At 41.7% G+C, this 23,174-nt stretch overlaps 1 protein-coding gene across 1 annotated transcript in view; it reads left to right on the top strand.

The window, feature by feature from the left end:
• Window positions 1-23,174, top strand: part of LOC115462943 (ciliogenesis and planar polarity effector 1-like) — a 237,673-nt gene that overhangs the window by 198,872 nt on the left and 15,627 nt on the right. The window contains exon 24 of the mRNA XM_030193045.1: window positions 22,281-22,462. Within this exon, the coding sequence (XP_030048905.1) occupies window positions 22,281-22,462 (182 nt within the window). The remainder of the gene's footprint in view (window positions 1-22,280; window positions 22,463-23,174) is intronic.

Below are 23,174 nucleotides of genomic sequence, written 5' to 3'. Positions count from 1 at the left end.
ATGTAGATAGCGATGAAGAAAAAGCACATTTGCTAAATAGATACTTTTGTTCTGTTTTCACAGAAGAAATTCCTGGATAAGGACCGCGATGGACTGGCAAAAGTGCAAATGAAAATGGAGTAGATATAGCACCGGTCACGGAAGAGAGTGTGTATAAACAAGAGTGTGTGTATAAACAACTTGAAAAGCTGAAGGTAGACAAAGCCATGGGACCGGACGGGATCCACCCCAGGATATTAAAAGAGCTCAGAGAGGTTCTGGCGGGTCCTCTTAAAGATTTGTTTAATAAATCATTGGAAACGGGAGAGGTTCCGTGGGATTGGAGAACGGCGGATGTGGTCCCTCTTCACAAAAGTGGTGATAGGGAAGAAGCTGGAAACTACAGGCCGGTAAGCCTCACTTCGATTTTTGGAAAAGTAATGGAAATGATGCTGAAGGAAAGGCTAGTGAATTTCCTGGAAGCCAATAAGTTGCAAGATCCGAAACAACATGGTTTTACCAAAGGGAAATCGTGCCAAACGAATCTCATTGAATTCTTTGACTGGGTGACTGGAGAATTAAATCAGGGATGTGCTATAGACTTAATCTACCTAGATTTCAGCAAAGCTTTTGACACGGTTCCCCACAGGAGGATCTTAAATAAACTTGACGGGCTGAAGATAGGACCCGAAGTGGTGAACTGGATAAGGAATTGGTTGACGGACAGACGCCAGAGGGTGGTGGTGAATGGAATTCGCTCGGAGGAGGGAAAGGTGACTAGTGGAGTGCCTCAGGGATCGGTGCTGGGGCCGATTCTGTTCAATATATTTGTGAGTGACATTGCCGAAGGGTTAGAAGGTAAAGTTTGCCTTTTTGCAGATGATACTAAGATTTGTAATAGAGTGGACACCCGGGAGGGAGTAGAAAACATGAAAAAGGATCTGCGAAAGCTAGAAGATTGGTCTAAGGCTTGGCAATTAAAATTCAATGCGAAGAAATGCAAAATGATGCACTTAGGGAGTAGAAATCCACGGGAGACGTATGTGTTAGGTGGTGAGAGTCTGATAGGTACGTACGGGGAGAGGGATCTTGGGGTGATAGTATCTGAGGATCTGAAGGCGATGAAACAGCGTGACAAGGCGGTGTCCGTAAGTAGAAGGTTGCTAGGCTGTATAGAGAGGGGAGTGACCAGCAGAAGAAAAGAGGTGTTCATGCCCCTGTACAAATCATTGGTGAGGCCCCACCTGGAGTATTGTGTTCAGTTTTGGAGGCCGTATCTTGCTAAGGATGTAAAAAGAATTGAAGTGATGCAAAGAAAAGCTACGAGGATGTTATGGGATTTGTGTTACAAGACATATGAGGAGAGACTTGCTGACCTGAACATGTATACCCTGGAGGAAAGGAGAAACAGGGATGATATGATACAGACGTTCAAATATTTGAAAGGTATTAATCCGCAAATGAACCTTTTCCGGAGATGGGAAGGCGGCAGAACTAGAGGGCGTGAAATGAGATTGAAGGGGGGCAGACTAAAAAAAAAAATGTCAGGAAGTATTTTTTCACGGAGAGAGTGGTGGCTGCTTGGAATGCCCTCCCGCGGGAGGTGGTGGAGAGGAAAACGGTAACGGAATTCAAACATGCATGGGATAAACATAAAGGAATCCTGTTCAGAAGCAATGGATCCTCAGGAGCTTAGCCGAGATTGGGTGGCAGAGCTGGTGGTGGGAGGCAGGGCTGGAGGTTGGGAGGCGGGGATAGTGCTGGGCAGACTTCTACGGTCTGTGCCCTGAAAATGACAGTGAGAAGAAATCCACTAGCGAGCGGAGAACTCAAAATGCCCCACGGTACCATCTTGGCAGTGGATTACGATGTTGTGAAAGCGCTAGTGAGATTAAACAATACTTTCAAGCTGCAAGGTGCGATGATCATGGCACATTAGACATGGACATGGCTCTGGAAGAGAACATGGAGAAGATGTGAGGTTTTACAGTGCCTTGATTATGATCCTGCTTTCTGATGAGTACCACAAATGTTATAACATGGAACATTTGTTGAGTAAATTCTCTGATTAAGAGGTCGAAAACTTAACAGCATTGCACCGTCAGAGAGCAGGGATTGTATTTTAACAGGAGTCTCATTTGAATGGTTTTGCACATCAAAAGCTGCAAAAAGAGTGGATGGGTCGATGTTACTACTCTACTGCACCTGTGTATAGATGTGCAGGAATTGGGATATTAATTTTTTTTTTTAATGTATTCCCTTTGAAGAGTACAAATATTGTCAAGACACAGAGGGAAGATGGGTGGTGGTGCATTGTTCACTTTATGGTAAACCTTATGCCTTGGTATCCATGTATGCACCCAACATAAATGATAAACACTTTTTTTCTGCTTTGCTCAAAGTGTTTAGGTTTTCATAATAGTACAATTTTAATAGGGGGAGATTTCAATGTCCGACATTCTGGGTACTTTTCTGTTGTGCACTGGAAGATGTTGTCCCTCATGCACTGGATTAGGATAGAGTCTTCTCTCTGGATGCACCTGTACCAGCACCGGAGCAACTGAAGGTCTGTCCCTAAGCATCTGCCGAACACAAGTTGGTAGAGATGGGGTTCAGGTGATGAGCCTTCTTGGCTTCATATACATTATTGTTTTTTTACAACATGTTGTGCAGTCCTCCTCCTCACATAGCCTGTGACAAATGGCTACAGCTAGATTTGGGGTGGGGGTGGGTGGGTATGCATTACACGGACATAAGTGCTATAAGAGTTGAGGTGACCATGGGGACAGAGGATGGCATGGTGGCCTTTCTGTGGAGCATGTGCACTGTAGCTGGGAGGTGGGCATGAGCAGTGGGGTAATGCAGGTCTGCCTTCGGGTGGCTCAGTGTACTTTAGTGAGCTGCTGTCAATGTTCCCATCAGTATGTAGGCATGGGGCAGGATGCTGGGGAAGGGGAATGAGATCCTGATATATGCAGCCCCTCATTTTAGCATTGACTGGTTAGTAGAGGGGGCTCCATAGTTACTAAAGTACATAAGTATTGCCACACTGGGACAGACCAAAGGTCCATCAAGCCCAGCATCCTGTTTCTAACAGTGGCCAATCCAGGTCACAAATACCTGGCAAGATCCTGAAAAAGTTCAATAACTTTTATGCTGCTTATCCCAGAAATAAGCAGTGGATTTTCCCCCAAGTCAATTTAATAATGGTCTATGAACTTTTCCTTTAGGAAGCCATCCAGATCTTTTTTAAAACCCGCTAAGCTAACCGCCTTTATCACATTCTCTGGCAACGAATTCCAGAGTTTAATTACACTTTGAGTGAAGAAAAAATTTTTCCGATTCATATTAAATTTACTACTTTGTAGCTTCGTCGCATTTCCCTTAGTCCTAGTACTTTTGGAAAGAGTAAACAATCGATTCACATCTACCAGTTCCACTCCACTCATTATTTTCTAGACCTCTATCATATCTCCCCTCAGCCGTCTTTTCTCCAAGCTGAAGAGCCCTAGCCACTTCAGCCTTTCCTCATAGGGAAGTCGTCCCATCCCCTTTATCATTTTCATCACCCTTCTCTGAACCTTTTCTAATTCCACTGTATCTTTTTTGAGATGCGGCGACCAGAATTGAACACAATATTCGAGGTGCGGTCGCACCATGGAGCAATACAAAGGCATTATAACATCCTCATTTTTGTTTTCCATTCCTTTCCTAATAATACCTAACATTCTATTTGCTTTCTTAGCTGCTGCAGCACACTGAGCAGAGGGTTTAAACATATCATCAATGACAACGCCTAGATCCCTTTCTTGATTGGTGACTCCTAATGTGGAACCTTGCATTCAGTAGCTATAATTCGGGTTCCTCTTTTCCACATGCATCACTTTGCACATGCTCATATTAAATGTCATCTGCCAGTCTCCCAGTCTCATAAGGTCCTCTTGAAATTTTTCACAATCCTCTTGTGTTTTAACAACTTTGAATAACTTTGTGTCGTCAGAAAATTTAATTAACAACAATTACTACTTGATATTGTGCACATCCAGCACATAAGAATTATATATGTGATAATGATAGTATAGTTAACCATAAATATTAATTGAAAAGTTCGTTGTCACTTACTGTGCTTGTTTAAAAATACAGTGACATTCTATAATAAAAAGGCTGTGTATTCACCCATTCTAATGCAAAATATATTAATCCCTGCCCTCATTGTATATATCCCTTAAAAGACAAAACAAATACAGCTTGCCTATCTAATGATTAAAAGATTCCTTTATGTTGAATATTTTTCCTTTGTGAATGACTGTGGGGTCCTGTGAAATGTTTTGGCATAGCTTGCAGCTGGATATATTACAGGGAAATGTGCCCTTCGCTTCATTTTCAGTCTGTGTTGCGAGTTTACTTCTGATTAGCTTGTGTTTTAAGTTGGGTGGCTGTCGGAAGGCTAGCACTGGTGGGGATGGGAATATCTCTTTCAGTAATTAATCTTCCTGGAGTAGAGGCTGTAGGTCTATTATGATTTTCCTCAGTTTCTCCAGCTCTGGGTTGTATGTCACTACAAGGGGGATTCTGTCTGTGGCTTTTTTTTTCTTTGTACTGTAGCAGATTTTCCCTGGGTGTTTTGAGGGAGGAGGCAATATTCTTGGAGATTATTTTGGGGTTGTAGCCTTTCTGTTTGAATGATGCAGTCAGGGTTTCAAGGTGTCTGTCTCTATCCCCTGGGTCCGAGCAGATACGGTGGTATCTTGTGGCTTGGCTGTAAATAATGGATCTTTTTGTATGTGAAGGATGGAAGCTGGAGTTGTGGAGGTAGCTGCATCTGTCTGTGGGTTTCTTGTATATAGATGTTTGTATACAGCCATCACTGATTGAGACTGTGGTGTCCAAAAAATTGACTTTTTCTGGGGAGTAGTCAATTTTGAATCTGATTGTAGGATGGTATGTATTGAAGGAATAGTAAATTTGTTTCAGAGTTTCTTCCCCTTCCGTCCAAATCATAAAAATGTCATCGATGTACCGGTAGTATTTTAGAGGTTTGGTCTGATATGTATTCAGAAATGTCTCTTCCAGCTCAGCCATAAAAAGGTTGGCATATTGGGGTGCTGTCCTGGTGCCCATCGCAGTGCCCATTATTTGTAGATAGATATCATTGTTAAAGCGGAAGTAGTTGTGAGTTAAAATAAATTTGATTAATTTTCTAATAGTTTCTGGTGAGTATTGATGGTCCATTGTGGATGGTTTTAGGAGTCTCCCACATGCCGCTATGCCATCTGCATATGGAATGTTGCTGTATAGTGATTCTACATCCATCGTGACCAGAAGGGTGTTTGGTGGTAATTGCTTGATATTTTTCAATTTATTCAGAAAGTCTGTGGTGTCTTGTATGAAGCTGTTAGTTTTGTGTACAAGAGGTTTCAGAATTCCCTCTATGAATCCAGATATTTCCTCCATGAGTGTGCCAATACCTGATATGATTGGTCTGCCAGGTTTTCCAGGTTTGTGGATTTGGGGTAGCATGTAGAATGTGCCCACAGAAGGCTGGTTTGGTATGAGTTTCTTCAGATGAGGCTGTGCTTGTGTAGGAAATGTTTTTATAAGGTCTTTTAGCTGTTTTGTATAATCCTGTGTGGGGTCCTCAGTTAGTTTCCTGTAGTATTTATTGTCTGAGAGCTGTCTGTGCCCCTCTTCAATGTGTTTTTGTGTGTCCATAATTACCACTGCGCCTCCTTTGTCTGCGGGTTTGATGATAATGCATTCGTTAGTTTGTAGATTTCTTATGGCCGCTCTTTCTGGTGGCGTAAGATTGTGCAGAATTCTCTTTTGTTTGTTGGAAAGTTGTGATTTTACCCTATGTCTGAAACTTTCTATGTAATTATCCAGCTTGTAGTTTTGTCCCTCCTGTGGGGTGAAATAAGTGTTCTTTTGTTTAAGACTGTATTCCGGTCTGTTTGGTGTCCCTTTATTGTGGAAATGTGTTTTAAGACTCATTTTTCTAAAGAATTCTTCTAGGTCTGAATATAGTTGGATTTTATCCAGTTTGCTGGATGGGCAAAATGAAAGTCATTTGGAGAATACAGAGACCTCATGCTGTGATAATTGATGGTTCGAGAGGTTTATTATCCCCATCTGATCTGCATCTCTAAAGGTGTGATCAGTATTCCCTGGTTTGTTTGGGCTCTGATTTTCACATGCCTTAGATGTACAGTGGTGGAAATAAGTATTTGATCCCTTGCTGATTTTGTAAGTTTGCCCACTGACAAAGACATGAGCAGCCCATAATTGAAGGGTAGGTTATTGGTAACAGTGAGAGATAGCACATCACAAATTAAATCCGGAAAATCACATTGTGGAAAGTATATGAATTTATTTGCATTCTGCAGAGGGAAATAAGTATTTAATCCCTCTGGCAAACAAGACCTAATACTTGGTGGCAAAACCCTTGTTGGCAAGCACAGCGGTCAGACGTCTTCTGTAGTTGATGATGAGGTTTGCACACATGTCAGGAGGAATTTTGGTCCACTCCTCTTTGCAGATCATCTCTAAATCATTAAGAGTTCTGGGCTGTCGCTTGGCAACTCGCAGCTTCAGCTCCCTCCATAAGTTTTCAATGGGATTAAGGTCTGGTGACTGGCTAGGCCACTCCATGACCCTAATGTGCTTCTTCCTGAGCCACTCCTTTGTTGCCTTGGCTGTATGTTTTGGGTCATTGTCGTGCTGGAAGACCCAGCCACGACCCATTTTTAAGGCCCTGGCGGAGGGAAGGAGGTTGTCACTCAGAATTGTACGGTACATGGCCCCATCCATTCTCCCATTGATGCGGTGAAGTAGTCCTGTGCCCTTAGCAGAGAAACACCCCCAAAACATAACATTTCCACCTCCATGCTTGACAGTGGGGACAGTGTTCTTTGGGTCATAGGCAGCATTTCTCTTCCTCCAAACACGGCGAGTTGAGTTCATGCCAAAGAGCTCAATTTTTGTCTCATCTGACCACAGCACCTTCTCCCAATCACTCTCGGCATCATCCAGGTGTTCACTGGCAAACTTCAGACGGGCCGTCACATGTGCCTTCCGGAGCAGGGGGACCTTGCGGGCACTGCAGGATTGCAATCCGTTATGTCGTAATGTGTTACCAATGGTTTTCGTGGTGACAGTGGTCCCAGCTGCCTTGAGATCATTGACAAGTTCCCCCCTTGTAGTTGTAGGCTGATTTCTAACCTTCCTCATGATCAAGGATACCCCATGAGGTGAGATTTTGCGTGGAGCCCCAGATCTTTGTCGATTGACAGTCATTTTGTACTTCTTCCATTTTCTTACTATGGCACCAACAGTTGTCTCCTTCTCGCCCAGCGTCTTACTGATGGTTTTGTAGCCCATTCCAGCCTTGTGCAGGTGTATGATCTTGTCCCTGACATCCTTAGACAGCTCCTTGCTCTTGGCCATTTTGTAGAGGTTAGAGTCTGACTGATTCACTGAGTCTGTGGACAGGTGTCTTTCATACAGGTGACCATTGCCGACAGCTGTCTGTCATGCAGGTAACGAGTTGATTTGGAGCATCTACCTGGTCTGTAGGGGCCAGATCTCTTACTGGTTGGTGGGGGATCAAATACTCATTTCCCTCTGCAGAATGCAAATAAATTCATATACTTTCCACAATGTGATTTTCCGGATTTAATTTGTGATGTGCTATCTCTCACTGTTACCAATAACCTACCCTTCAATTATGGGCTGCTCATGTCTTTGTCAGTGGGCAAACTTACAAAATCAGCAAGGGATCAAATACTTATTTCCACCACTGTATATCCAAGTGTCTCCAAGGTGTCTGGGGGTGTTGGTTCTGCAGAGCTGTAGCTATTCAAGGATAAGCTGTTTTTCTCTCTGTGATTCTGCAGGAGAGAAGACAGCTTTATTTCTTTTTTTGCGGATAGCAATGTATTGTTTTTCTCCTTGGATGTTATGCAGGTCCTCTTTAAGTTGGTTCATAAGGTGTGGATGTAGTTCCTCCATGTTCCTCATGATTTCATCCCTTTGGGTTTGTATTATTCTCTTTTTCCTGTAGAGTTGATGTATAAGTTCATTTCTTAGTTTCTGACTAGTGCATTTGCAGAGTTTCTCTGCATAGTCAGAATTGTAAGTAGTAGCCAAAGGATTTTTGATCCTCAATCCTTTGGGAATGATATCATTCTTTTTGCAGATTGTCAGAAAGTAAAGATGACTGTTCACTTTTGTTTCTTTTTCCAAATGTTTGCTCATTTGCTTTTTCATGCGGCTGTATGTGGTATCTTCCATCTTAAGTAGAGAGGTGTGGTAGCCGTGTTAGTCCACTCTTAAAGGTGATCAGTAGAGATCAAACAAAATAAAACATGAAAAAGAAAAAAAAAGCCACAGACAGAATCCCCCTTGTAGTGACATACAACCCAGAGCTGAAGAAACTGAGGAAAATCATAAGAGACCTACAGCCTCTACTCCAGGAAGATGAATTACTGAAAGAGATATTCCCATCCCCACCAGTGCTAGCCTTCCGACAGCCACCCAACTTAAAACACAAGCTAATCAGAAGTAAACTCCCAACACATATTGAAAATGAAGCGAAGGGCACATTTCCCTGTAATATATCCAGCTGCAAGCTATGCCAAAACATTTCACAGGGCCCCACAGTCATTCACAAAGGAAAAATATTCAACATAAAGGAATCTTTCACATGCTCATCTTCCAATGTGGTATATATCATTCAGTGTAAAAAATGTAACGAAGGATGCTATATTGGAGAAACAGGCCAGATGCTTAAGACAAGATTTAATCTGCACAGACATCACATGAAGATAGCCGGTGCCAGTCAGGTTCCCACCCCTTTGGGCCAGCACTTTACAAGACCAGAACACTGCACCAGTGATTTCATAGTAAGAATCCTGAAAGGTAACTTTAAAACAATACAGGAACGTAAGACCTTTGAAGTCAGAATGATTGAATATTTTGACACCCAACAGACAGGACTTAACAAGGATCTGGGTTTTCTAGCCCATTATAAACCATAAAATTGTATTTCTCTGTTTATCACCCTCCTCTCACCTACCCACACCCATCCTGTTAGAATATCAATGAAATGCTTTGATGTCCCCATGCATACCTCCTACCCACCCCCATCCTCCCACCCTGTCAGACTGTCAAAGTAATGCTTGGATGTTTCACTTATATATACTATCTGCTACCACATTTGCTTATTTCCGATCTGACGAAGAAGGGCAACCTTCGAAAGCTAATCAAGAAATGTATTAAGTTATGTCCAATAAAAAAGGTATCATCTTATTTTCTTTTCCATGTTTTATTTTGTTTGATCTCTATTGATAACCTTTAAGAGTGGACTAACACGGCTACCACAACTCTCTAAATAAAATTAAAAAGCTGTCCAATAAGTAAAAAAAAAAATCTTTTGTCCTCCACCTTTTAAGGCACTGCCTATCCAACTAAAACAGCTTTAGACTTTTTACAGATGGACCAACAATAAAAAAAAACGACAACAGATTTGCTTGGTTTGTTTTAAGTGCACTGGATGACGGCTACACGTGGGAGTGGAAACAGAGATTGAGCAAATTGGCTTCCTTGCTTACAGTGGACTAGATAGGCTCACTTCCTCTCCTGTCTATTAAACCTCCTTGCAGCAGCTCATAGGTTTGATTGCTTAGTTTTGAGTGAATGGCAATGATGGCTGCGCGGGGGAGTGGAAACAGAGATTAAGTAAATTGGCTTCCTTGCTTACAGTGGACTGCATAGGCTCACTTCCACTCCTGTCTATTACCTCCTCACAGCAGGTCGAAGGTTTGCTTGCCTTGTTTTGAGTATACTGGATGACGGCTGCGCAGAGTAGAAACAGAGATTTACCTAACTAACTGGCTTCCTTTCTTACATTGTGTGTGGACTAGATAGGCTGACTTCCATTCCTGTCTATTAAACCTCCTTGCCCTGACGCCCAAAGTTTGGAAGACTGGGGGAGGGGGAGAGGTTTGAGGGAGGGAGGGTAAGAAACGACAAAGTTGAACAGGGAAGAAGGAGGAGACAGAGAGATCAGAATGCTACTGGAACGCGCAGGGGAGAGAGAATCAGGCACTCCGTGCAGCAGTGTTTGGCGAGGCAATGCTCCCCTTCGCCCTCCAAACCATTCACTCGTCCTCCCCCTAGGGCCCAGCCCCAAAGCCTTTTATTATCTGACAAACTGCTTCTTATAGTCTTACCGGTAAGACGTAGTGCACATCTTCTTCAGCAAGGTCTCTGGCTGTGCCAGCCCAGGGCTCTCCTCTCAACCTCTCAGATCGCGGGGAGGGTTGCAGGCGGCTGAAATCTATCAGCAGTATCAGGACAGCAGCTGGGCAGCTAAGCTGAGGTTGTTGGGTTGGTGTGGACCATGGGCTGCGATCAGGAATGCTGCAGATTGAGGTGACCATGAGCACACGGAATCTCCTGCCTGCAGTGCACGTGCAGCACGAGGCAGAGTAAGGTTGCCAGACACCACGCATGCACGAATGTCAGAAGTCACCTGATGTTGTGTTCTTTGGGCATGCGTGCCTCCCAGCTGCAATTTATGAAAGAAAAGTCCCGGCTGACAGCACAACAACCAGCTCGCAAAATTGTTCTACATTTAACAACCGGCTCTGCAGAGCCAGTGCGAGCCGGCTCCAGCACACCACTGGATTGGTGAGGCAAGATTTCCCTTCACTAAATCCATGTTGGCTTTGTCTCATTAATCCATGCTTTTGAATATGCTCTGTAATTTTGTTCATTATAATAGTCTCTACTATTTTGCATGGCACCGACGTCAGGCTTACTGGTCTACAATTTCCCAGATCCCATCTGGAACCTTTTTTATGTTTCAACGGTTTTTATTGAAAACAGTGTACACTTTTGTCAACATCAAATATTCACTATGCACAACCAGTCATGAAATTCCCTTCTAATCAAACATCAGACAGTTCGGGCCTACTGCTTTCACTTTTTTATTCCGTTTCGTCAGATCTTTATTCAACAGCCGAAGGGGAAGGGTTTGCATGACGTATAGCCAGCGAGGAAGAATGACCATACGTATGAGCCCCAAACGACCTATCCAACCCCCCCCCCTTTCCCTGTTCCCCCCACCCCCAAAAATTCCCCCCTCTGTTAACCCTCCTATTCTCTCCCTCCCCACGGAAAACTATCCTCGATTGGGTATTATGCGCCCTTGATATATGAGTATAGTCCCTATCTTGCGGATGCAACACTCTCCATACATCTAGCAGGTCCAGTACAGTGCAAAGATTGGGCAGCCCTCTCGAGGGCCAGTGTCTTAGCGTGGGAGGAGGCTGCTGGAACCTTTTTTAAAAATCGGCGTTACATGGGCTACCCTCCAATCTTCCGGTACTATACTCGATTTTAAAGATAAATTACATATTACTAACAATAGTTCCACAAGTTCATTTTTCAATTCTATCAGTACTCTAGGATGAATACCATCCAGTCCAGGAGATTTGCTACTCTTCAATTTATCAAATTGCCCCATTACATCCTCTAGGTTTATAGAGATTTCATTCAGTTTCTACGACTCATCGGCTTTGAATACCATTTCTGGCACCTTTATCTCTCTCAAATCTTCCTCGGTGACGACTGAAGCAAAGAAGTCATTTAATCTCTCCGCTATGGCTTTGTCTTCCCTGATTGCCCCTTTTACCCCTCTTGTCATCTAGCGGTCCAACCAATTCTTTTGCTGGCTTCTTTCTTTTAATATACCTAAAAAAAAATTTTACTATGTGTTTTTGCCTCCAGCGTAATCTTTTTTTCAAAGTCCCTCTTTACCTTCGTCTTGACATTCCTTATGCTGTTTCTTATTATTTTCAGTCAGTTCCTTCTTCCATTTTCTGAAGGATTTTCTTTTAGCTCTAATAGCTTCCTTCACCTCACTTTTTAACCATACCGGCTATTGTTTGGCCTTCCTTCCTCCTTTTTTAATACACAGAATATATTTGGCCTAGACTTCCAGGATGGTATTTTTGAACAGCATCCACACCTGATGTAAATGTTTGACCCTCGCAGCTGCTCCTCTAAGTTTTTTTTTTTCACCGTTCTCATTTTAGCATAGTCTCCTTTTTGAAAGTTAAATGCTAATGTATTGGATTTCCTGTTTATACTTACTCCAAAGCTAATATCAAATCTGATCATATTATGATCACTGTTATCAATAGGCGCCTTCACCATTACCTCCCGCACCAGATCATGCGCTCCACTAAGGACTAGGTCTAGAATTTTTCCTTCTCTTGTCAGCTCCTGTACCAGCTGCTCCATAAAGCAGTCCTTGATTTCATCAAGGAAATTTGCCTCCCTAGCATTCCCTGAAGTTACATTGACCCAGTCAATATTTTGGTAATTGAAATTACCCATTATTATCGTGTTGCCCAGTTTGTTAGCCTCCCTAATTTCCGATAACATTTCTACATCTGTCATTGGATATTCTGTACATTCTGATTTCAGCAGTGTTCTGTTATTCTTTCTTATGAATTGCCACTGTTGTTCAAAGTACTTAAGTAAAAGTAAAAATAAATGTATATTTTAATACTTAAGTAAAAGTACAATGAAGAACACATGCCTGTGTAGAAGGTCTGCAGGTATTGAGCAAGGGAATCTCTGAAACACTTGACTTTCTTATGACAAAAAAAGAAGTCTTTATCATTGTTGTTGTCGTCGTCATCTGCATTAGAAGTAGTGCTGTGTCAGTCATCACTTGCATCATCTTCTTCTTTATCATTGTCATGTTGTACAGTTATAGAGAAGGCTTTCACAAAGTCAAAATCATTGCCTGTTGTAGTTCTAACAGTTTTTCATCTGATGGCAAACTCTGAATATCTTCAAGAACTGATAGAAGAATGTCAAATGTATGGAAACCTTCCATTCTTATGGCCAGACAAGAAGATTTCCTCTTAAAGACTATCAATCCAGTGGACAGTCACGCCAATGTAAAATTTTCCATGGGATGTCCAGCAGTCTGTTCTGGTAGAAACATATGTCTGTTCACCAAGAATTGCAGCCTGCTTCAGCTTCATCTGTGCTTCAAATTGACCAAACTCATCACTGTTCTGTTTAGCTGGAGACCAGTAACCAATTCAACAAACACTAGCAAATCCACTGTATTCCCTTAACAGAAAAATTAAAGATGAGATGATCCACTGTTTGCATGATAAGGTTTGCAATAGCAAAATTCTGTTCCAGGTTTTTCCGGTTTACTGAGGAATCATCATTTGCCTCACTTCTGCTTTTACTTTTAACTGCAAGCATCTGAATTAACTAGGTAAAAGTTGTAAAAACTGGAGAAATTATTACTTCAGTAAAAGTAACAAATATTTCCAGTATTTCTTTAAAAGTAAAAGTGACAAAACCTTTACTTAAGTACAGTAACTAGTTACATTAACTTAGTTACTATACAACACTTTGTATTGCAACAACAAAGGGGCCTCACAGTATGTGACCCTACCTGTGTATGATATTTGCACATGAATGGTGCTGTTATCGTGGGGGGGGGGGGGGGGGGGCAATGCTTCATACTCACCTTTCCAAGCTCCTCCTTTTAGGATCTCTGTGACCTCATGGAGACATTGTGTGGAGGCAGGTGGTGGTGGTTCTTGAAGATTTGTCAGGCACAGGAAGACTCTAACTCCTGCATGGAGAAATTGGGTTCCCTGCGCAGTGACATGGCTGTGCACACTGAGGAATGTTCTTCCATGTGTAGAGGTATATATTCACGTTTTGCACATGGAGGGAGCATCCTGCCTTGCCACAGATGTTTCTCGACACATACTCGCCATTGAATGTATTTTCGATTCGTGGACATGTCCTCTTCCTAAACATTTTTTTCTGTATTTTCACATATCAGAAAAAGTTTAGTTCTTTCTTCTATTATAGACTTGGTGCTTTTAGACATTTTCCGATGAACATTTATTTCACGATTTGAACATCATATCAGAAATGCTCCACTTGATGAGCAGTAATTGTGAGACAAAGGGCCATTTTTAATATGGTAGCTGTGTTGTCTGTCTCAGTTCTATGACAATTTCAGTGTTCAAGCATCCTACTACCAAACATTAAATCTGTATTGGGCATCGATCAGATTGTAACACTGCTAATGTTGTTTATCCTATATAATAATTCTCACCTCCAACAGGATGTGCCTGGGACCGTGCCTGCCGGAAGTGGTCTGCTAGGCAGGCACGCACTGATGTCAGTGACAGACAATTTGGCAAAGCAAAACAATCGGAGTGCTGGCCATTAGGACACAGGGTTGATAGGACAGTTTTAAAAGACTGAAGGAACTGAAAGTGTTAAATGGGGGGAGGGGGAGTTCAGAATGACTGAAAGACATGAACATTTGGGAAAGTAAAACAATCTGAATGCTGGCCATTAGGACACAGGGTAGATAGGAGAGTTTTAAAAGACTGAAGGAACTGAAAGTGTTAAATGGGGGGAGGGGGAGTTCAGAATGACTGAAAGACATGAACATTTGGGAAAGTAAAACAATCTGAATGCTGGCCATTAGGACACAGGGTAGATAGGAGAGTTTTAAAAGACTGAAGGAAACGGAAGTGTTAAACTGGAGAAGGGGGGGGAGTTGTGAATGACTGAAAGACATGCAAATTTGGGACAGGAAAACAATCTCAATGCTGGCCATTAGCACACAGGGTACATAGGAGAGTTTTAAAAGACTGAAGGAACCGAAAGTGTTCAGGGGGGGGGGGGCAGTTCTGAATGAATGAAAGAAATGAAAATTTACGAGAGGAACACAATCTGAATGCCGGGCATTTGGACACAGGGTAGATAGGACACTTTAAAAAAAAAAGAAGGACGTGAAAGTGTTACATCTTGGGGGAGGGGTGAGGAGGAAAGCGATGGGGTATCCGGATACTGGCCATTAGGGCCACAGGGGTACATAGACTTTTGAAAGCCTTAAGGAACCCAAAGTGTGGGAAGGAGGAGGATAAGGAGGGGAGGGAACGGGGTGAGGGGCATTAGGAACAGGGGAGGGGGCCCTGCCACACACTCTCATTCTCACACACACACTGTCACACAGACAGTCTCACTCTGTCACACACCTGCACATTCACTCTGGCTCTCTCTCTCAAACATACACACTCCCAGGAAAACCTTGCTAGTGCCCGTTTCATTCCTTCCAGAAACGGGCCTTTTTTACTAGTGTTATATAATGTCCTTGCAGACTACTTTATGTAGGAAAAACTAGAAGGTAGGTAAAAACTTGGATGTTTTCACGTACAAATTGTATCAGCAGATCCATCATGTCGGCACCCTTAGTTGAATACTATGAATACTATAAGTACTTCAGATATACCTTTGATGGCGAGAAAACTATAGTAGCTGAGAGTTATTTGCAAACTGGAGAAGAGATATTGACTGCCTTTTTTATATTTATGAATTGGATCATACAGCATCCAGGGGGTTAAATCAAGATTCAGATCTGAGGCCTTTTCTTCAAACCATCCTAGCTAATTGTGCGAGTTTTTTCCAACCCTTTCCCTCCTTTTTTTCCTTGTCTTTGTTCCTCTTTCCACCTTCCCTTTTCTTTTTTTTCTCCCCACCCCAATGCCTTCCCCATTTCTCTTTTCCTTCCCTCTACCTTTCCCCCCTCCCTTTCCTCTATTTCTTTTCTTTTCATTCTTTCATTTCCTCTTTTATTTCATCTTTCCCGTTTTTTACCATTTTTCTTCTTTCTTTCTTTCTCCCTTCCCTTCTTCTCTTCCTCCTCCCCCATATTTCCATCTCCTTTTCTTTTCTTCCTTTTGCCCATTTCCCTTCCCCCTTCCTTTTATTTTATTTATTATTTGTATTTTAACATTTATATTCCTTGGTCTTTCATTTCCCTTAGATTGAGGTGATGACATGCCAATTGGATCATATATTTATATATGAAAAGCATTACTCTGCTTGTTTAAAAACACAGTGACATTCTATAATAAAAAGGCTGTGTATTCACCCATATTAAATACAGGATGCTGGGCTTGATGGACCTTTGGTCTTTCCCAGTATGGCAATACTTATTGTAGAAATATATTGTCACTTGCTCTCAGTGAAATACAGGCCAATGACTCAGGCTAAGAGCTAGGCCTCTTAAAATCAAAAATCATCTCTGATACAAAATACATTTCACTGCAGCACAAGCTGAAGTGAGTTCCCAGAGAGCTGACAAGGGAGGGGGAATTTGCTCTTGTCAGCAATGCTGGGACTGGCACCTGCGAGTAGTCATGAGCGAAGATGTTTTGGCTAATGAAAGATAGTAGTGGGTCAGGTGGAAGTAGAGGGAGGGGGAGCTGAGGAGGGCAAAATGACCTGTGAAGTAATTTCTTCACAGATGTTGTCCTAAACATAATTTGTTTATACTTAGAGTTTGGGAACATGTGAAGTCATTCTTATCAACTGATAAGGGCCAAGAGCTCTGGTGAGAAAGCTAGGGTTCATTGGAATGAATAGAGTCAAAATGGTATAAAAAGGGGAGTCTGAAGGGTATTAGAACAGAAGACTTCACAAGGCAGAGGGTGCAGAAGGCTTGAGAAGGCTACAGAAGGCTGCAGACGGCTGGGGAGAAGACTCCAGAGGGGAGAAGGCTGAAGCAGGCTGAGGAGAGAGATCAGACTGTACCTGCTGTGTGTAGCGGTGTTCCATCATGTACCGGAGATGAATGTCTAATTTGCCTGTACTGCCATTGGGTAAGATGCTGATGCTAATAAACTATCTTACTATATCTATTGAATACTGGGTTTCTTTCTAATTGTGGAGCTTGCTACTGCCTAGACTGTGTAAAACAGTCATGAACAGATACAAGGTTAGGGTAATTACGTATTTAGAGGGAACATACAATCCTTTTTAGGATAGTAGAAAGCCCATGGCTTCCGCTGCTGAAACTGTTCTGACAGGACCCATTATTATCATTATGTACTTATGTGTATTTAATATGCTATTTATTGCATGTATTCTTGAGATAACTTTTAATCATTAGGTAGGCAAGCTGTATTTGTTTTGTCTTTTAAGGGATATATACAATGAGGGCAGGGATTAATATATTTTGTTTTAGAATGGGTGAATACACAGCCTTTTTATTATAGAATGTCACTGTATTTTTAAACAAGCACAGTAAGTGACAATGAACTTTTCAATTAATATTTATGGTTAACTATACTATCATTATCACATATATAATTCTTATGTGCTGGATGTGCACAATATCAAGTAGTAATTGTTGTTTTTTTTCCATTTTCAAACAACTGTATTGAAAGTTATCAATACTACATCCAATAGAATCTAAAGATAACAGCTATAAGAGACAAATCCCCAAACCCTCCCACCCCAAAATTCTCTCAATATTTGTTGCTTTTTAATACAGACTACTGCCTCAGTCTTTCAGCATGTGCGGTCAGTGACAATGGGATGGTCGTCCACGGTTTTTGGCGATAATGGAAACCGAGGACGCCCTTCCTTTATCCAATCCATTAGCGATTCAGAAAGGAACGGGCATGCATGAAGGAAATCGCCTGCAAATGAGCTGCTCACTGTTAGCTCATTTGCACACGATTTCTTTCCTAAGGAGGGGAAGCCAGTGCAGAGCAGCCAAGCATTAAGTTGGGATTAGTACCTGGGTTCCATTGTTTAGAGTCCACTGCACTGACCACTAGGCTGCTCCTCTGCTCTGCAGGGACATCTTTGTGGCCATTTTTGTACAAATGATACCAGACAGATGTTTTTCTGCCTGCGTTTTTTGGCATCCATATTTTGGACGTTGGAAAATGGCTGTTCATTTTGGACACTTTCAGCACAAGAACATCCTTCTCATGTATTTTCAAACAGGAAATCCCAATGTTTAGCTGTGAGGTGGATGGGTGTTTTGGATATTATGAGCAGGACATCCCAATTCTGACTTGGGCGTTCTTTCTTTTTTTTTTTTACCATGTATTTATCTTTATTGATGAGAAAAGAGTAACAGCAACATTTACAGAGCCAATATTCACGTAACAATAAGAAAATTGTACAGCCATAACCTCTCCCCAGTACAATGCCTCAGATCCCAACACCCCCTGCCTCCTCAAGGAAGAGCCTCCCCAGCAAAATAAATAAAATCTAGGAAGCAGTCTGGCGTGAGGTCCATTGAACATATAAGACCCAAATCTTATGGTAAGTCAACTACTACTACTTATCATTTCTATAGCACTACTAGACGTACGCAGCACTGTACACTTGAACATGAAGAGACAGTCCCTCCTCGATAGAGCTTACAATCTAATTAGGACAGACAAACAAGAGAATATTAAAGTGAGGATGATAAAATAAGAGTTCTGAACAAGTGAACAAGGATTAGGAGTTAAAAGCAGCATCAAAAAGGTGGGTTTTTAGCTTAGATTTGAAGACGGTCAGAGATGGAGCTTGACGTACCGGTTCAGGAAGTCTATTCCAGGCATATGGTGCAGCAAGATAAAAGGATCGGAGTCTGGAGTTAGCAATGTAGGAGAAGGGTGCAGATAAGAGAGATTTACCCAGTGAACGGAGTTCCCGGGGAGGAATGTAGGGAGAGATGAGAGTGGAGAAGTACTGAGGAGCTGCAGAGTGAATGCACATATAGGTCAATAAGAGGAGTTTGAACTGTATGCGGAAACGAATAGGAAGCCAGTGAAGTGACTTGAGGAGAGGGCTAATATGAGCATAACGACCCTGGCGGAATATTAGTCTTGCAGCAGAATTTTGAACAGATTGAAGAGGAGAGAGATGGCTAAGTGGGAGACCTGTGAGAAGCAAGTTGCAATAGTCTAAGCAAGTGGTGATAAGAGCGTGGATGAGGGTTTTGGTAGTGTGCTCAGAAAGGAAAGGGTGAATTTTGCTGATATTATAGAGAAAGTCAACAGTTGACCTGTGCGCATTGCTGTTAACTTGGACATCAGATGAATTTAGTCCAACTTGTGAAGAAGAGCTTGCAAACCCGGGAGTGTGGGGCTCTTCCACGCTGCTGCCAAGACCAATTTACCCGCCACAGACACCTGCATGGCAAAACTATGTACTGGTTTTGTTTACTCCCCATGGTTTGAAGTGTAAAAGACAATGGTCCATCTTCATAGGATACTGGACTGTGGTAATCTGAAAGATAAACTTCACTATCACAGACCAAAACGTTTGTGCATGAGGACAAGACCAACAAATGTGTATGAAACATATCCCCCACCAACCCACAATGGCGCCAGCATAATGCAGACCCCGAACGAAACATCTTAGCTAGGCGCTGGGGCGTATAATACCAACAAATAGAGTATCTTATGACCATTTTCAATCAGGGTACTAGAGACAGAGACCTTGAGGTGGGACTTGAATACCCTTTCCTACTGCAGATATTCATATGAGGTGCCTAATGTCTTCTCCCACTTTGTCAAATAAGGCAAAATAGGTCTGGCAAAGGAGAGGAGAGCTTTATATATCCTGGAAACCCCACCCTTCCCTCCTCCCCCAGCGAGCACCGCCTCAAGACAGGTTTCAATCAAACTTAAATCTACTTTTGCCCTGCGCACTATAAAGTCTCGAAGTTGGTGGTAATGAAAGGCCTGTATAGGATTGATGCCATATTCCTCACACAATTCAGCATATGATATAATTTCCCCTTCCTCCCACACTTGGCCTAGCGTACAGAGGCCCAGTGACTCCCACAATCGATAGGTAATATCTAAAGCTCCTGGGCCAAAAAGAGGCACAAAGCGAATATACATGTGTATAGCCATCTATCCCCCCTTCAATCTGTTCAGAACTCTGCTGCACGTCTCATATTCCGCCAGAACCGATATACTCATATCACCTCAGGTCACTTCACTGACTTCCAATCAGATACCGCATTCAATTCAAGCTTCTCCTTCTTACCTACAAATGCACTCAGTCTGCTGCCTCTCACTACCTTTCTACCCTCATCTCCCCTTACGTTCCCGCCCGTAACCTCCATTCACAGGACAAATCCCTCCTCTCAGTACCCTTCTCCACCACCGCCAACTCCAGGCTCCGCTCATTCTGCCTCGCCTCACCCTATGCTTGGAACAACCTTCCTGAGCCCTTACGCCAAGCCCCCTCCCTGCCCATCTTCAAGTCTTTGCTTAAAACCCACCTCTTCAATGCTGCATTCGGCACCTAACTCTTACCGTTCAGTAAATCCAGACTGCCACAATTTGACCGCCCCTATCGGACTGACCATTCACTTGTCTCTTAGATTGTAAGCTCTTTGAGCAGGGACCGTCCCTCTATGTTAATTTGTACAGCGCTGCGTAACCCTAGTAGCGCTTTAGAAATGTTAAGTAGTAGTAGTAGTAGAAAGTATTGTCTGCCAGGAAAGAACTTGTCTCTGCACTCCAAATAGTCAAGGGCCATCGAAGCAGAGGGGGTAAACCTGGGGCCAATTCTTTGAGGCGCTGAGACGGCAGCCACGGCACTGCTTTTAGTGGATACTGATCAATTTGGGCATTCTTTCAAAAAAGTACTTTAGATATGTTTTAAATATTTAGTACCTGCTTTTTTTTTTAAGAACATTTTTAGAAAGATTTATTTCTATGTTTTCCTATGAATTCCCTTTAAGATGTGATGGCACTTTTTCTACACCATGTCTCTCTTTGTAGTCCGTTATAGGAATGTTCTTCATATATACCTTTTTGTACCCTCCTGATTAATATATATGTTTTGTTCTGAGGATTGCCTCATAATCTATTTTGACATTTTTTTTCAATATAATGAAAATACTTTTACTTTTCTTTTAGAGTACACATGTTTGTTGCCTTGAATCTAATTGTTTCGGTTTTAGATTTGTAAGCATATTTTTTATGCATTCCAGTTTTTAAAAATTTTTGTTATTGTTTATATAGGGCCTCTTTTACTAAACCATGCTACTAAACATGGCCAGGTTGGGTTGCTTTTAATAAAGATTTATGTATACTGTACAGCTTCTGTAGCATCTTTTTCATCTATTTTTGGGCCATCTCCATTCTCTTTAGTCGTTTGTAATTCTGTGGAGTTTTTCTTCTCTTTGTGCTTGGACTTTCCCCAGCCAGGTATAGATATAAAACAAGTGTGTTCTTGACCAAAGAAGAAATCTCTCTGATTGTTTTTGAAGTATTGTAAGAAACCACTTGATTCAGATTTTCAAATTCACAGTTATATACAAGGAATGTATGAAGGCAAAATAACCATCCTTGTGATATATATATATATTTTTTATTTATTTTTTTTTTTTTCACTTCTTTTAAAAATAAACCAGATTAGCTTCCTCTAACCTTATAACAGAATTCCTCTACGGCATACGATGAGTGCATAATTATAAGGTCATGAACTAGAGTTAGAAAAGGTTCAAAGAAGGGGGATGGAACTCCTCTAGTATGAGGAAAGGCTAAAGCGGTTAGGGCTGTTCAGCTAGCAAAAGAGACAGATGAGGGGAGATATGATTGAGGTCTACAAAATCATGAATGGCGTAGAATGAGTAGAAGTAAATCGATTTTTTACTTGTTCCAAAAGTACAAAGACTAGGGGACACTTGAGGAAGTTACGTGGAAATACTTTTAAAACAAATAGGAAGCAATTTTTTTTCACTCAACGAAGTTAAGCTCTGGAACCTCTGGAACTCTTTGCTAGAGGATATGGTAATAGCGGTTAGCATATCTGTGTTTTAAAAAGTTTTGGACAAATTCCTGGAGGAAAAGTCCATAGTCTGCTATTGAGACAGACATGGGAAGCAACTGCTTGCCCTGGAATTTGTAGTATGGAGTATTGCCACAATTTACTTGTGACCTGGCTTGGCTGCTGTTCGGAAAACAGGAGACTGGGCTAGATGGACCATTGGTCTGACCCACTATAGCTATTCTTATGTTATGTTCTTATATAGACAGTGTTTCATTAGTTTTCTATGCATAATCATATGTTTACTTTTTTATTTAGTATAGCTTAATCCATGAGCAAACTGAAATGCACGAGTCTTCAATTTGGAATAAATGCCTTGGTTCTTGTTAGCTTAGTATAGAGTGTTGCATTGTTAAAGCATCCATCTAGTAAGGCTTGAAATTGTAAATGCTTTTTCTGCTCATAATGGCTGTAATGACACAGTGCATGGAAAAAGTGTCACTGGTCTAGAAAACTCTAATTCATTTAGTGCTCCTTTTCATCTCAACTTTGATGGGGTCATGAAATCACCAAGATGTCTGGAAATAAAGTAACTGTATACTTCATCTTAAAAATAAAACCTGTAAATATAACAAAATTATGTTCTGCTTTCTAAACAGCCTCAGAACCTGAAAGGAGCAGCAGAAACAAACTGAGAAGACCTATGACCCAAGCATCATTTAGCCAGACCGAAGAAACAGGTTCAGATTATGAGATGGAGAGAGATATTGTGAGCCCTTGGAACTTACCTGAAGAAATCAGCAACATTCTTAATAACGGTAGCAGTGGACTCATTTTCCAGGTAGGGGTTACTTTTCAGGCCCTATTTTTATTAATGTCAATATTTTTGGAAAGACACAATCAAAAAATAAAAGCATAAAGGACAAAAGTATCCCCAACATGGTAATTTACAAGGGAATATAAAAATATCCTACTTTCAAAACGAAAGCAAGCAAGTAAAGAAAAAGAAAAGCTGCATTACAGTCAAAGTAATGACCTGGATCACTCACAAGCAAAGACAAAATGGTAAATCCAAAATAGAAAAACATATATTTCTCACTAATATGCAAAGGATCATATTTCTATAATCAAACTTCATACCTGAGGAAGGAAGTTTTAGCTTCCAGAAGCTAGTCAAAAATTTGTGTTATATTCATACATTTAGAGGGGAATTCATCAAGCAGCGTTAGGGCCTTAAATAATATTATTTGGCCCTTAGAACATAAGAGTAGCCGTACTGGGTCAGACTAATGGTCCATCTAGCCCAGAGTCCTGTTTTCCAAACAGTGGCCAAGCCATGTCACAGGTACCTGGCAGAAACCCAAATCATGGCAACATTCCATGCTACCAATCCCAGGACAAGCAGTTGCTTCAATTGTCTGTCTCAATAGCAGACTATGGACTTTTCCTCCAGGAATTTGTCCAAACCTTTTTTTAACCCCAGATATGCTATTTTGGATGCAGGTTGGAGAGTATTCATAACTCTGATCACACCCCCATTTGGGTGAATTTCT

The sequence above is a fragment of the Microcaecilia unicolor genome, chromosome 2, assembly GCF_901765095.1.
Source record: "Microcaecilia unicolor chromosome 2, aMicUni1.1, whole genome shotgun sequence".
Classification (NCBI taxonomy): domain Eukaryota; kingdom Metazoa; phylum Chordata; class Amphibia; order Gymnophiona; family Siphonopidae; genus Microcaecilia; species Microcaecilia unicolor.
The sequence above is the reverse complement of the archived record's forward strand: the minus strand, read 5'-3'. Positions and strand labels throughout refer to the sequence as shown.